Source organism: Rhineura floridana, chromosome 18 (assembly GCF_030035675.1).
Source record: "Rhineura floridana isolate rRhiFlo1 chromosome 18, rRhiFlo1.hap2, whole genome shotgun sequence".
Lineage (NCBI taxonomy): Eukaryota > Metazoa > Chordata > Lepidosauria > Squamata > Rhineuridae > Rhineura > Rhineura floridana.
In genome coordinates, this window is record NC_084497.1 from 13792170 (window position 1) to 13806423 (window position 14254).

Sequence of the window (14254 nt, forward strand, 5' to 3'; positions counted from 1 at the left end):
TTCTGCAGATGCCCTCGGGGAATTCCCTCTCTCACACATATGTCCAGGCGGTCTTTCCAGGGCCATGGCCAGCAAGCTCCTTGGTCGGGCTTGCGTGGAGGGTCTTCAGGAGCACACCTTCATAGCATGACGCAGCAGCTGCAATGAGGGCTGCCAGCCCCCCTGCCATAGCCATCCACAGGGAATAGCCATATTCAAAGCTTGGAAATCCAGGGATGCTCAGAGACACCTAGAAGGGAAGAAGGAAAGAGCTGGTTGATCAAAGAGTTAGCAGGGAATCCAAGGCTTTGGGGGGATGGGGAGGGAGGGGGCGAAGCACATTGTCAACTAGGGCTGTTGTGTTGTGTCCTGCAACCAAGTCAGTTTTATTGATGGCGTTGATTGTGAGTCAATTAATATATTACATGCTTACTTTGAAATGTTGTTGTTGTTGATTTTAGTGTTTTCTGTATTTCATGCCAGAAACACATAAACTGATGGATAAATAAATAAAGATGCAAAGAAGAGGCAAGGCTGGTGGGCAGTTTGAAAGCAGCTCAGTCACGATGCTCAGAAAGGAAGGACGGTGCATCTTACGGGCTCCTCGGGTTGCCTGAGCCCTGCTGACACTGCCCAAGGTGGTGGCACTGAAGAACAGAGTCCCACATGCTCCCTCCTCTAGCAAGCAGCCATTGTTATCCACAGAGTAAGGCCGCTGAGATCCCCTGTTCGCTACCCCCCTAATGCTTTACAGTCCCTCAGATGAATCTCTAGCTCTACCAGGAAGCCTCCAGTTTCCTTTTCAAACAATTTGGGAGCTACTGGTTCACACAGCTAAGTGTAAGGGGATTGTACTAAACCATAATCCCATACAGCAGGAATTGGGGACCCTCATCCTGCAGGCTGGATGTGGTCTGCATGGCCTTCATAGAGAAATATTAGCATGAGCTGGGCCTGGTGGACTCTACAGAGCACGTCATGCTAGAAGCCTAGTGCTCTCAGGGATCTTCTGGCTCCTTCCCTTTATTTGCACAACCACTAGCCCTATTAGTTATGGAGATATAAGGCAAGGTAGGGAACCTTTTTGGCTTTGTGGGCCAGATCCAAATCAGTTCCAAACCACATGGTCCAAGTTCCAAACCACATGGTCCAAATTTCACAAGACTGCCCACCTGTCAATCATCTGACATCACAATGATTAGACGTTCTGAAGTCTCAAAGCTGGGACTTCAAAGCACTTCATGGGGCTTGCAAAGAGACCTGCACAGTGCTGTAAAGCACCTGAAGTTTGGCTTTACCTGTCATGTGTTCCATGAAGAACATTTGGCAGGATTGGAGAATGGGAAGGGGGGTTGTAGGTGTTGGAGAAGGGTCTGGTGAGACAACAGAGAAAATGCTTCCTGAAACTCCTGTCAGCCCTGTGCCTAGTGGTCCTGTTAGCATTTCTGCTGAGGAAGGCTTCAGCAGCCCCCCCCCCCCGCAGCCTGTGGTGGAGAGTGAGGAATGTAGTCTACCATCACTGCTGTCACTTAGCCCAGACTCATTCATGCAGTAGCCAGGCCTTAATCAATCTGCTGAACAATTCCAGAGAGATAAGGAGGGGAAATCTCTCACAGAGTCAGAGCTGACTGTTTCCTCAAGGTCATGAAGGTCAGAGAATGATGGTTATAACTTGGGAAATTTTCCTCTTTTCCCAGGAGTAGTCCCTGCCATGTTTCAAAGACTGGGAAGTGCTAGACTAAACTCACATGGGTAGAGTGACCACCCCCTTTTATTTGGAGTGTATTGCAGTGAGAACTTTGATGTGACAAGTCTCAGTTTCTTCCATAGCCTAGTGCACCTGCTTGTGTTCTGAATCCTGACCCATGCCTAGTATGTTTTGATGCTATGTTCCTGTGCTAACCTCTGGAATAAGACTCTGTGCAAAACCCAGTTTTTGAGTCCTGAGTCTGTTTCTCTGATTGGGAGACAGGACACAACCTGCTTTTCCCTGCCAGTGCACTTTAATTGGGGGAGCACTTTAAGTCTCCTGATTGTGCATTGGCAATCATATCTCTATCTGTCCCACACCTCACATATGACATCAGGTGTGCAGCAGGTGTGTGTTTGAAGCTTGGCCAAATTTGAACCCTTGGTGAAGGCTCCCCATCCCTGATATAAGAGAAAGCATGCAGGCAGTGTTCAACCCAAATTAAAGTTAATTTTAAATATTTAACACAAAAATAGCTTAAATTAAGCATGTAATGAGTGTACATGTATAGTGCTCTTTTCTGTTGTCTTATGATGCCTCCTCTGGTGGACTCTTCATCCCTCTTGCCACAAAAAAAGTTAATAGAAGACTCATGAAATGTCTTTGGGATGGGAAGCATCCACAGTGGTTCAATGTGACTAGACTGTCACGCTGTCATTCCTAATTTTCTCTGTCTTTTATCCAAGGCTCAGGTTGCACAAATCTCGCAGGGTTTTGTTGCATTTCAAAAACCTGCCAAACCGGTGCAGGGCAAAAGAAACAAGTGCACAATGAGCAACAACAATGCCACCTTCAGCTCCCAGGGAGGCAACCCACGCCTTGTGGTCTCAAGTCCAGCCATACAAGCCAAGAATGAGAGAAGTGACCAAAGAGGGCATGGCAGGAAGTGACTGATGGGCAGAATTCACCCAACTCTGTTGGTACCCAGGAGACAATGGTCAAGTGATAGAGTAGGCCAGGGATGGTCACAACAGGCAGATTCCATGCCAAGCTAACCTTGGGCCAATTTTATTTGACCCCTCTGGCGTTCCTGTCAAATTTGAATTAAGGTACGGTGAAAACTAGTCAGCTCAGAGTTTTTTCCACAGGGCAAAGCTCAAAGTGCAAATCCGAGCCATTCCCTGCTTCATTGTCACACCTCTCCAGCAGATTTTGTATGCAACATGTATGTAATGTGTAAACATGTATGTGTGCATGTTCTACAATGGCACCTGAGTACATGGGCTGTGAAAGTGGAGAACCTTTACTGCTAAATGCAGTTGATTGCCATGGAGCTCAAGTGGTTATGAGGAGATCCTTTTGTGTCGCCAAATTCCCCCCTCAGCTCCTTCCTGACACTCGCAGACCGCAAAGTCACGTCTGGGAATATAGCTCTTGGCCATCCTTGGTTCTTGTGAGCATCTATTCTGCTCTAACGCTCATGCTCCCTGCACTTTTGCTTTTGTGATTCCCAACTTTTCCTTTTAAAATTGCTCCCCCTCCCGCATTGGTCTCTGTGATGTTCCTATATTAATGTATATATGGTAAGTGTTGGTTGTTTAGAAGATACATGGTAAGTGGAGTGAAAGAGGAGGTGGAGTGAATGGGCAGTAGAATGCTAGATGATTGGCTGAGTGTTTAAAATGGCTGAACGTATAAAAGGAAGAGTGAGAGTGGAATCTGGGGGGGAGAAGAGAACTGAGTGGGTTGCTTGGTGGGGTTTAGAGAGTTGTTTGCCAGGAGGGAGGTGGAGTTCAGATTAGTATTGAGTAAAACCATATGCTTATGTGCCTTAAGAAGAAATCTTGTTAATCTTGTTAGCTTTGTTATCTTTAATAAATACTTAATTTGGTTTACCAAAGGCCTGATCCTTGGCTGGGGTTTCACAGACCAGAAGGGAGGGTAAGGTAATGACCAAGGCTGAAGGGGAACTGTAACAAATGGTGGCAGCGGTGAAGAGAATAACAATACCAGTATTCAGAGTCTCTGGGAATACTAGTATTGGGACGTGACTGGTGGTTGCCTAGCAGGGGGATCTGTTGAGATCTGTGCTAGAGCGGGCAGAGAAAAAATAAAATAAAGGACAGTCCGGACTGGTGGAGTCCCTGGTGGTGCCTAGGGACAGGCAGTAGCCACGTGCAGGTAGGAACCTGACAGGGAGAGCCAGGGAAGGGCGTCACAGTCTCCACTCCACCCACCAACACACACAGACTTTTCTTCTCTTGCTGTCACATTTGAGGCAACTGCCTCAGGAGGCAGACGTCAGAGGCCCGTGCTTCCTGATCTGAAAAACCCATGTGGGGGAGGAGTTGCCTCTTGGTGTCTTCCCTGGGCCTTGACTGAAGTGCAGGAAGTGGGGAAGGCTGCAGAGTGTAAGCCAGGCGATCTGTAGAGTGAACAAAAAGCCACCCGCAGACACCCCTCAGCCTTACTTGAAAGCAAGGTATGCTGGAAAGGCAACACAAATCATGCACCCCATGAGGATTTGATGATTTTCAGATGCAATTTATTTTGCCGTTGATTGATGGAGAATGCTTTAGAAAGTGGGAGAGCTATTTGGCACAGAGCTACCCAAAGCTAGCCTGCTGCGTCCAGGTATGGTGAGGATGTTTCCCCATCGATAGTGTTGTTGAAGCAAGATTCAGCTTCTGTAAATGGAGGTGTGTGTACAATCTTGCCCTTCGCCTGAGGCAGCAAAATGCCTCGGGCCAGCCCTGCCTAAGAGCATCCCTGTTCTAGCACTCATGATCCACCTGGGAGAGGGAATCTGGTACCAGGGCTAAGGCAGCATCCTTTACAAATTGGCCCTGGCCCAAGGAGGCGAACCCCCAGTGGGCTTTAGGTAAGGTGTGATGCAAAGAGTCCAGATTCAGAATGATTACAATGCTCTTTCAAAAGCCTCACAGCCCACAAGTAATCCTAACATTTCTTTTTCTCTCTTTTTTTTGACGAGATGTAAAATGGAAGCAACACAAAGGGGGCTGGCAAAAAGGACACACAATCATGGCACACAAGGAAACTACCTCGTATTGGTGCTGGAAAAACACGTACAGGCAATATCGGATTACTCCGACGCAGGACAAAAGGCCTAAAACGAAAGGGAGGAGAACTCTGTGAGTTCTTTCACACTTGGGCAGAAGGACTTGTCTCCCTCCCTCCTGCGAGCCCCAGGAATTTCCAAATGGTGCAGCAAGCCCACTGGTGTTGCTACACGGAATACAGGAATTCAGTAAGGTAATGCTCCTGTGAGTCCAAAGTACCTGTCCACAGAGGAGCTGCCTGTTGCTTCTCTGCCTGAGTCACTGCTCTGAGCTGGCCTCCTTCCAACCCAGAAAGCAGTTGTGAAAATCTTACTCTTACACATGCAGGCACACACACAAGGCTCCTTCAAATACAAGTCATTGTGACCAGGGCCGGCCCAAGATATTTTGCTGTCTGAAGCAGAGCAGTCAATGGCAACTCTCTCTTTTCAAAGGCTTGTTTTCTTTCAGATCAATAAGTAGATCAACCATAATCGCCCTTTGCCTTATATGACCAAAGTTATGAGGCTGCTGGTATAGCATAGTGGGGAGGAGAGCCTGGCTGGGAGTCCAGAGTCTGTGAGTTCAAATCTCCGCTCGTGTCTCCTGGGTGTCAAGGGCCAGCTAAAGATCACCCCCCAGTGAGTGGCTCAGGGGTTACGTGCCCTGCCACCTGTGCAGCCGTGGGCAAGCTGCAGAGTCCCAAAGAGCCCAGTTGCCCCCCAGCTGGCAGCTGCGGACAAGGAAGGGGCTGGCTAGTGCAGGTGTGGCAAGCTGAGCAGGCCCTATCCAGCTGGGTAGGACTAGCCTCAGAGGGAGGCAATGGTAAACCCCCTCTGAATACTGCTTACCATGAAATCCCTATTCATAGGGTAGCCATAAGTCGGGATCGACTTGAAGGCAGTCCCATATCCGTATAGTCACCATTGATAAGGGAAGAATTAATCATCCTCTCCACATGACCTGCAACCCCACCACCACTGAAAATGGCCCCCATTGCAGCACTTAGGCTTGAAAACACTTTTCTTTCAGTGCGAATGGGGAGCTGCCTCTGTGGAGATTACAGCTGTGGCCAAAAGGGTGAACCTTCTTTGGAGGTTGAATTTCAGAACCTAATGGTGAGGCCGGCCCTGCTCCTGACACAGCAGTGCAAAGAGGTGAGCGCACATGTGTGGACCAGCCCTAATGTGCATGCATGCGTTTATGGGTTTAATCTGCACCTTGGTGCCGCCAGGAATCACTTTTGTGTTGGGGAGTGGGCTCTCGCCTTTGGCAGTGGACATACCTGCAAAGAGATCGCATCCCACAGACAGGCAGAGGAAGCGCCACTTGGCCGTGGCCTCTTGGAAGCAGCGGAAATACCTACATCCTGAGAGGAGGCAGAGGAAGGCTCCAGCGCTTGCGACAGCAGACGTGATGATTGAGGCTCTTGCAATGACAATGGCACCTGGAGAGGGACACACAGCAAAGGGTCAGAGACCAGCAGGGAATAGTGTGGTTTTTAATGGGGAGGAAATATGGAGCTGTTAAATACAGGAGTGCTGGGTCTGCTTTGTCTGGGAAGGTAAGGGGTGGTTTGCCCCAGTATCCTGTCTCTGATCCCCAGTTCTGCTGCCTTTCAAGTATTTTAGACAACTACTGTCTGATGGTAGTTGTAGTCCAAAACATGTGGAGGGCACCAGTATGGGGAAGACTGCCTTAGAACAAACCATAGAGCAGTTATACATTGGGCCAACCTTCTATCAATCACTCTCAGCAGCTAGTGACGAGTGATCATAAGAACAAGCCTTCTTGGGTTCGATCAAGGGCCCACTGATCTAGCATTTTGTCTCCAACAACAGGCTTCCTGATGCCTCACAAGCAGAGTGTGAAGGTCACGACCATCTAAAAGTCAGAGGTAGACTACCCTGAATGTGGAGGTTCCATTCCAAGTTAGCATGGCTCTGGATTTTGTTTTAAAAAAATGCCATCTAAGCTAATGTCCACCAATAGGGCCTGTGCTAATAAATCCCATAATAACACATTGCATCAATAAGAAGTACTTAATTTTCTCTGTCCTGAACCCATCAGCAATGACTGTTACTGGTGGATGTCATGGTAATGTATTCTGAGAAAGATACCACTCTGTTCAGTGTTTCTGTACCATAGCAACAAGCCACTGCACAGTACAGCCGACTCCCCTACCGCCCTAGACTAATGGTAACCAACGCATCATGAATTTGGTTGAGTCTTAGAAAAACCACTCAAAGATTCTTCTGGCTTTCCCATCATCCTGTTACAGTGAGTTCCACAGGTTGCACACAGTGCTGATTTGCAGCAACTGGCAGTCCTTCTTTGCCTCTTACGATAACATTCTGGGAAAATAGAAAATGGAAAAGTAGGACAAGAACCGAAATAGTGAAGAAATTCATTTTGTGTGTGTGTGTGGCAGGGAAATAATTGATTTCCAGAACAAAGAAGGCATTTCACCTGCTGGAGCTCTGGATGTGGTGGCAAGTTATAACCCTAGAAGAGGAAGTGCTAGGGAGGTGTCACTGGGCAGAGACCAGCTCTTCTTCCCCCCCCCCCTTGGTCTCCTCCCCTGGGAAAGTCTTAGTGCTCCATGCATTTACCCTACTGGGCAGCAAAGAGAAATGTAGCCTTTCTACAGCAGTGGAGCCAGTTTGGAATCGCTCACACGGCGCTCAGTACAAACATGCCCGTTCTTCTCCAGGGCCAAAGTCTTTCCAAATGGGTCTGAAAGCATGCAACACCAGCCGGCCAGGGATGGGGCAGACTGGCTAGCACCTGTGATATACCCACCTCCCCTCCTTCCAACTTTTGAAGCAGGGTTTTGCAACAGTCTTCAAAAAATATATCCTTTTGCTTTGTTGTTCATTAAGGCCATAGTGGGGAATGTGTGGTCCTCCAGAAGATGGACTCCAGTTCCCGTCATCCCTGACCATTGGCTGTGATGGCAGCTGGGAGTTTGGGATCCAACAACATCTGGAGCGGCCCCACAGGTTCTCCATCCCTGCACTGTGGTGTTACCTTGGGCAGCTCCTTGAAATTTCAGACTAAAACCTGGAGCAGATTCCACTGCCCCACTGACATGGAGCCACTAACTGCCCCTGCCCCTGCATTAAGGTGACGAATGAACTCATTAGCAGATAATCATGCAATCTGGTTCTTTCTTAAGTACAGTCTACCTACCTGATGCTTGAGGGGACCTGACTCAGCTTTCAGCATGACAGGATGCATACCTGTTATGTAAATTAGGAAGCTGAGCTCCCATATCAGGAGAAGGGATCCTCTTGATTTCCTTTGGCAGCCCCTTGCTGTTCTCACCTCCTAGTTCAAGTCAGAAGCCATGGATGGGGAACCTGCAGCCCTCCAGCTGTTGCCAGGCTGTAACTCCCATCATCCCTGACCGTGGCCCTTGCTGGCTGGGGCTGATGGCAGTTTATTTATTTATTTATTAAATTTATATCCCACCCTTCCTCCCAGTAGGAGCCCAGGGGTGGCAAACAAAACACTAAAAACACTCTAAAACATCTTTAAAACAGATCTTAAAATATATTAAAACAAAACATCTCTTTTTAAAAAAAGCTTTAAAAACATCCTAAAAAAGCAATTCCAGCACAGACGCAGACTGGGATAAGGGCTCTACTTAAAAGGCTTGTTGAAAGAGGAACACTGGAGTTGGGGTGCAGCAGCACCTGGAAGGCCACATGACTGCCCTCTCTGGCGTAAATGCATCATTCCCCTCATTTGCCTCCATCTCCTTTCACTTCCTCTGTTGCCTTCCTCTGCGTTGACTTTTAGATTGCAAGCTCCTCAGGGCAGGGATTTGTCCTATTCTATTTTGCAAAGCCCCATGCCCATCGATGATGCCACATGAATAAATAATCAATATAACAACTACCACCTGAACAAAAAGCATTAATGAATGCTTTCAGGACAGTGCTTGGTTTAAGCCAGGGGTGGGTAACATTTTTCAGGCCAAGGACCATGTTCCCTCAGGAGCAACCTTTTGGGGGCCGCATGCCAGTGATTGGGCAGACCCAGAGACAAGAGTGAGTGTGGCAATGGATGGGGCTTTTGCCTTTGTATTCCAGCCATGTAAACACTTCAGGTTTGTCAAACATACACTTCAGCATGCATATCTGCAGCCTCCATCCAGGCCACAAGCCAGAGGTATTGTCCTAATTTTGCAAAAGCATGCAAGGAGGAGGCCATGGTGCAGGGCCAGTGAGGGATATGGTCTGGGGGACAAGGGGTGTGGCCCACAGTGTATCTCAAGGGCCTGGTGGGCCCCATTCAGTCCCCTGGCTGGAGGCATCTCACCCCTAGTTTAAACTCATAGGAGTCATTGCCTCCTAGATGAAGATCTGTTTTGTTCAGCAAGCAAGGAAGGAGAATCCCACACCTTTCCCTAACCCCGCTCACCAATCCCAGTATCCCACATGCTTCTCGGCCCACTACAACAGCAATATCTTTCAGTTCTCACCATGGTTGGCCACTGTGAGAACAGGATGCTGGATTCAATGGGCCACTGGCTTGATCCCGCTGCAAGACTCTTCTGGTGTTCTCAAGTTATGTTCTTTTGATGGGATGGGGGAAGAGCTGAAGAGATGCTCTTCCACCCACCCGCTATCCAGCAGGAGGTCCTTTCTTACAAGCAGAGCATGGATGAACCTTGCTGGGCCCTCTTTTCCCAAACCTGGCCCTGATCCCTGCCAACCACAACCTCTGAGAAGGAGGTAAAGAACACCTTGGATAGAAACCTGAAAGTTTGGACAAAAACCCAGAGTGGATTCCACTGCCCTACTGACATGGAGCCACCAGCTGTTCCCTCCCCCCTCTTCATTTATCATGCGCTCTAGACCCATCTCATGCATTTGTTGGCAGGGGAGGAAAGAAGTATTGCAATTAAACCTTTTCTCTCAATGTGCAATCTTTCAGAGACTATCCTACTTAGTTAGATGCTAAGTAGTTGCAGTACTGCCTCAAGTGTCCTCAGTATCTTTACAAGGGAGGTGGAAGTGGAGAAAAAAGCAGGACAAGTTGTCTCCACCTCCAGTGACCCCCCTTGGCTCTTCCTCCCATTGGCTGCCCTGCTCACCGCCCAACCATGTCCATTGTCCACCAGCCACTCTGCTGCTGTGCAGCCTGGGAGCTGTCCTTGTCAACAGTGGCTTGGCCACCTGGTATTGAACCGAACTTTGGGCAGCAAAATTTACCAGGATGTGGATTCAGGTAAGAGCTGAAGACGTCACAGGTCCAGATTTTTACAAACTTATCCCAAACGCACTCGCCCCACAGGCCTCGACAGCGCATGCTGAGGACCACTGAGCCTTTGCTGTTCACCTGGAAGAGAAGGGAGGGAGGGAGCCTCACTGGATGGTCCACTCAGGGCACTGCAGATTTAAAACAGTTGGACACCAGTTGAATTGAGGTTGCACTGCAACTAAGACAGCAAAAAAATATGCTGGCATTTCCTGGTCAAGATTGCAGTTGAGCTCTGAAGTTGTTGATAGTAAGATCATAGTCACTCAAACTTCACATCTCTAGTGGGTAGTATGTGGATAATAATCAATGTTTTTTAATTATTATTTCTGTACTGCATTCTGTCATCTTGGGACTATGCTCTGCTCTGTGAGAGGAAGGGTGGTATGTAAATTGCCGCCCTGGGCTCCTGCTGGGAGGAAGGGTGGGATTTAAATCAAATAATAATAATGATCATAATCATCATCACTGCCCCCTAGGGCTTCTTTGGAAGGGAGGATGTGAACTTACTTTATTTAATAAATTTAACATGATAGTATTGGCTCACTTGTCCATTACTTTGGGAATTTTATAGAAAAGTGTTCTTGGTTTTATGTGCTAACCCCCAGATCTCTTGCCCCCCCCTCTCTCTCTCCACACCCACACACCCACCCACACACCCACCCACCCACCCACACACACACACACAGGGAGGGAGAGAGAGAGAGAGATGGCAAGATGCCACCCAAGCTACTTGCCATCTTAATTTGCCCAAAGACATACATATAAATTAGTGTATGAAAATTTAATGCACATTTGTGTCATGGGCCTGCACCCCAAATCCTTTCAAGTACCCAGCAACATTCCCAGAAGTCCCTAACACATTTTAAATTCCCACCAGCTCTGCTGGCACCCTTAAAAACCAACAGCCCCCACCCTCTAACCTCTACGAGGACCAGAAGTCCAGTTAGGTACATGGGTGTACGGTTAAGGCAATTACATTGTGGACCAACACTGCACTCCTAGCCGGGGCCATTTCTCTTCCCCTCCAGTATTCCAGAGATGAAAATAGGGGCACAAGTCTCATACTAGGGATCTGTGCCCAGCCCCTCTTCATTGTCAAAGGCACGCCCCCTGGATGGGTAATGGACTGACTACCAGAGCTTGGAAGTAACTAGTTACAAGTAACGAATTACTTGTAATTCATTACTTTTTTGAGTAACGAGTGGGTAATTCCTTTACATTTTGATTGTAATAGAACTAGGAGTAATTTCACTACTTTTGTGGAGTAATTGTAATGTTTCCAGAATTACTTTTGGGCATTACTTGGGGGGGCAGGGGAAGTCTTCTGCTCCTCTGATTTGTGGATGAAAATCATGTGCCTCAAACTGGGCTTCTGTGCAGTGTAGCTCTTTCCTCGTGCTCTGTGGATGGGCAGGAGGCGACGAGGGAGGAGGCAGAGAGTGAGACAGGGTGGAGTGGAGAAAACAATTATTTAAAAAAACGGATAGTGGTGGTGAAGAATGGAGTGGAGGGGAAAAGGATCCGGAGGTCAAGAACATGGGTAAAGGAGGAGAAGGAGGCAGCAGCAGAATGGAGATAAAGAACAGTGGAGGTGAAAGATGACAGTGTGTGTGTGTGTGTGTGTGTGTGTGTGAATACTGTGTTTGCACTTGGCACACAAAGTGGCCTCCCCCACCCTCTCTGGCTACTGTGCTGCATTTGCAGTATTTTAACTTTTTTGCATCTCAGGGGAAAATGTTTGCTTGAGTGAGAGTCCCTTAGTTGGTGGCAGGGCAGGGTCCGGGAGGTGGTTAAGTGAGAGAGATTATGCTCTGTCTGAGTGGGGGGGGGGAGTTTGCACTTGGTTTTATGTGCAAAGATCTGAGTAGTGGCCTCAGCCTCCCTCCCTACCACCCTTACCAGTGGAGAGACCACCATTGCTATCTTAAGGATAAAAATAATTATTCTACTACCTAAGGACTATATGTGTGTCCTTATTTTTAATGTTGTTTTAGGCTAGTTAGATGTGCAGCAGCCAAGGCCAGCACCTTGTAGGCGGTTTTTATAAAAGTAACTGAAATGTAATTGTAGTGATTACCTCGAAGGAAAAGTAAAGTAATCAGTTACTTTCAAAGCAATTGTAATTGTAACGGTAATTACTACTTTTTGGGGCCGTGTAACTGTAACTGTTATTTATTACTTTTTAAAAGTAATCTTCCAAGCTCTGCTGACTACCACACAGAGCAAGGAGCAAAAGACATGTAGTTAGAATAAAAGAAGAGTGGGCCTCTTGTCGGAGAACTGTGCAAGAGTCGCGCTGGGAATGGAGAGTACTGAGCGAGCTTATGTGTGTGTGTTTGAATCCTTGCTAAAGATTCTACCTTCCCTGCAAATTAGTCAGACAGAGGCTTTAAGCTTTAAAATAAGAAACAACTACTTTATTCTGGAAGTACATGCTTGATAGGAAAGAGTCCTTACATCTAGCTAACTAAGTTGGAGATGCAAACACTGAGCCCAGTGCTTGCCCTCATGCTTCAGGAGATGGAGAGACAAAGGAATATGTCTGCTCCACTCTCAAGAGAAAGAAGAAGGCTGGAAGGAGGGAAGGAACTGGGATCAACATCCTATGCATATCAGTCTAGCAGGAAGGAAGAGACAGCAGGAGATCAAAGGAGAGGTATTAGCCTAGCAACCAAGAGGTCTCCTCTCTAGCTACCCTTTTTAACCCCATGCGGCCTCAACCCACAAGTTGGAGTTGAACCACATATATTCCAACACCTCTGAGCCCCTTTGGAGCAAAGGAATTTGTTATCAGTACCAGAACTGAATGGAGCTCACAGGCCTGTAAGGCAAAAGTCCACTCCTGGTTTAGCTTTTTTCCATTCTGGCAGACTCATTTGGGTGGGGAGCGTGGTTTTGTTTTAGACAATTGGGGAGTCAGCAGTTCTTGCTTACCTACCAGCAAACTATATAGAAATCTGCTTTCTGACTATTCTGCTCTACATGGTCAGATGTCTGCTGTGCTAATTTACTCTGCAGCCACCTCTCATCCATCAGTTTAAAAGCCAGGAAAGTGTCTGGATTTCTGAAGTATACTGGGGGTGGGGAGAGGATCTAAGTGTCCTACAGTCAGTTATCAACAGTTCAACATACCCTTTAGCACCTGCAGCTTGCCCACGGCTGCACAGGTGGCAGGGCACGTAACCCCTAAGCCACTCACTGTGGGGTGATCTTTAGCTGGCCCTTTATACCCAGGAGACACGAGCGGGGATTTGAACTCAGACTCTGGACTCCCAGGCAGGCTCTCCTCCCCACTGTGCTATACCAGCTGTATATCCTCCCCCTAAAAATGTCCCTCCCAGCATTAAGCTTGAAAACAGCCTTCTTTTTGTAGCAATGGAAGGCTTTCATAGAATCATGGCATAGTAGAGTTGGAAGGGGCCTACAAGGCCATTGAGTCCAACCTGCTGCTCTACGCAGGAAAGGAATCCAACTTAATTTTGTTTAAGCTTCATTGCCACATGGGGGGGTGATTTTTACTGAGGAGCCCATGGTGAGAGTGAATCCTTCCTTCCCCAGCTGCAACCCCCTGAAAATGCTCTCCACACCCTTCCCATTGGCTTCAATGAAGGTTAGAGTCTGCATTCTGGAAGAGAAGGTCCTGCAAGCCGCATCTGGGCCACAGACCACCAGTTGCCTACCTCTGTTCTAGAAACTCTTTGGAGAGGAAGTGAAGCCTGAAGTACTAGCTATTCACGATAACACAGTTTTAACAGGACAACCCTAAAAAGCAATCAATAGTGGCAGTGATCTCCACCACCACCCGAGTCAGGGACAAGAAAAAGGGGTATGTAAGGACACCTGCAGTGCATGCCTTAGCTCTGGCACCCACCCACGCACCCACCCATGCAGCTTGTCGGAAGCCTGGGTGCACCTGCACAACTTCCTCCCAAAGAGTGGCAAGGAAAAGGGGTTGCTCTCATTACCTGCCAGCAGTCTGTACAGATGGCGCCCACGGTGCAGATAAAGGCCAGGGCCCCCAAGAAAATGGAGAGCAGGCTCACAGCGGGGCCCATTGGAGGGCCAGCAACCAGCCCCACTGGGGTCCTGCCTCACAGGCTCTCCCTGGCTCAGGTGAGGAAGCAGCAGGTGCTGAATTTTCTCCTCCAGGGCTCTGTATGTTTGGAGACCTCCTCCTCATTGGGGTCTGGCTTAGAGGCTGAAAATGCAGTGGTGCATTTTAATGAAACGGGAGGCTTTGACTGCCGAGATTAAC

The 14254-nt window shown here is 48.0% G+C and overlaps 1 protein-coding gene across 1 annotated transcript; it reads right to left on the reverse strand.

Moving 5' to 3' along the window:
• Positions 1-31: 31 nt before the first annotated feature.
• LOC133372810 (claudin-16-like) lies at positions 32-14054 on the reverse strand. The gene is made up of 5 exons (XM_061601894.1): positions 13965-14054; positions 9951-10077; positions 6014-6175; positions 4732-4796; positions 32-229 (listed from the first exon to the last, which is right to left on the reverse strand). The coding sequence occupies exons 1-5, from the start codon at positions 14052-14054 to the stop codon at positions 32-34; spliced, it is 642 nt and encodes a 213-aa protein (XP_061457878.1).
• Positions 14055-14254: the final 200 nt, after the last annotated feature.

What these genes read in the sequence shown, in the direction of transcription:
- LOC133372810 (XM_061601894.1), bottom strand. Translation starts at nt 14,054, where the DNA reads ATGGGCCCCGCTGTGAGCCTGCTCTCCATTTTCTTGGGGGCCCTGGCC. An exon ending in TTACCTGAATCCACATCCTG is followed by an intron (nt 6,176 to 9,950) that starts GTAAATTTTGCT and finishes GTCCCTCTCCAG; the next exon opens with GTGCCATTGTCATTGCAAGA. An exon ending in GGGATGCGATCTCTTTGCAG is followed by an intron (nt 4,797 to 6,013) that starts GTATGTCCACTG and finishes CTTTCGTTTTAG; the next exon opens with GCCTTTTGTCCTGCGTCGGA.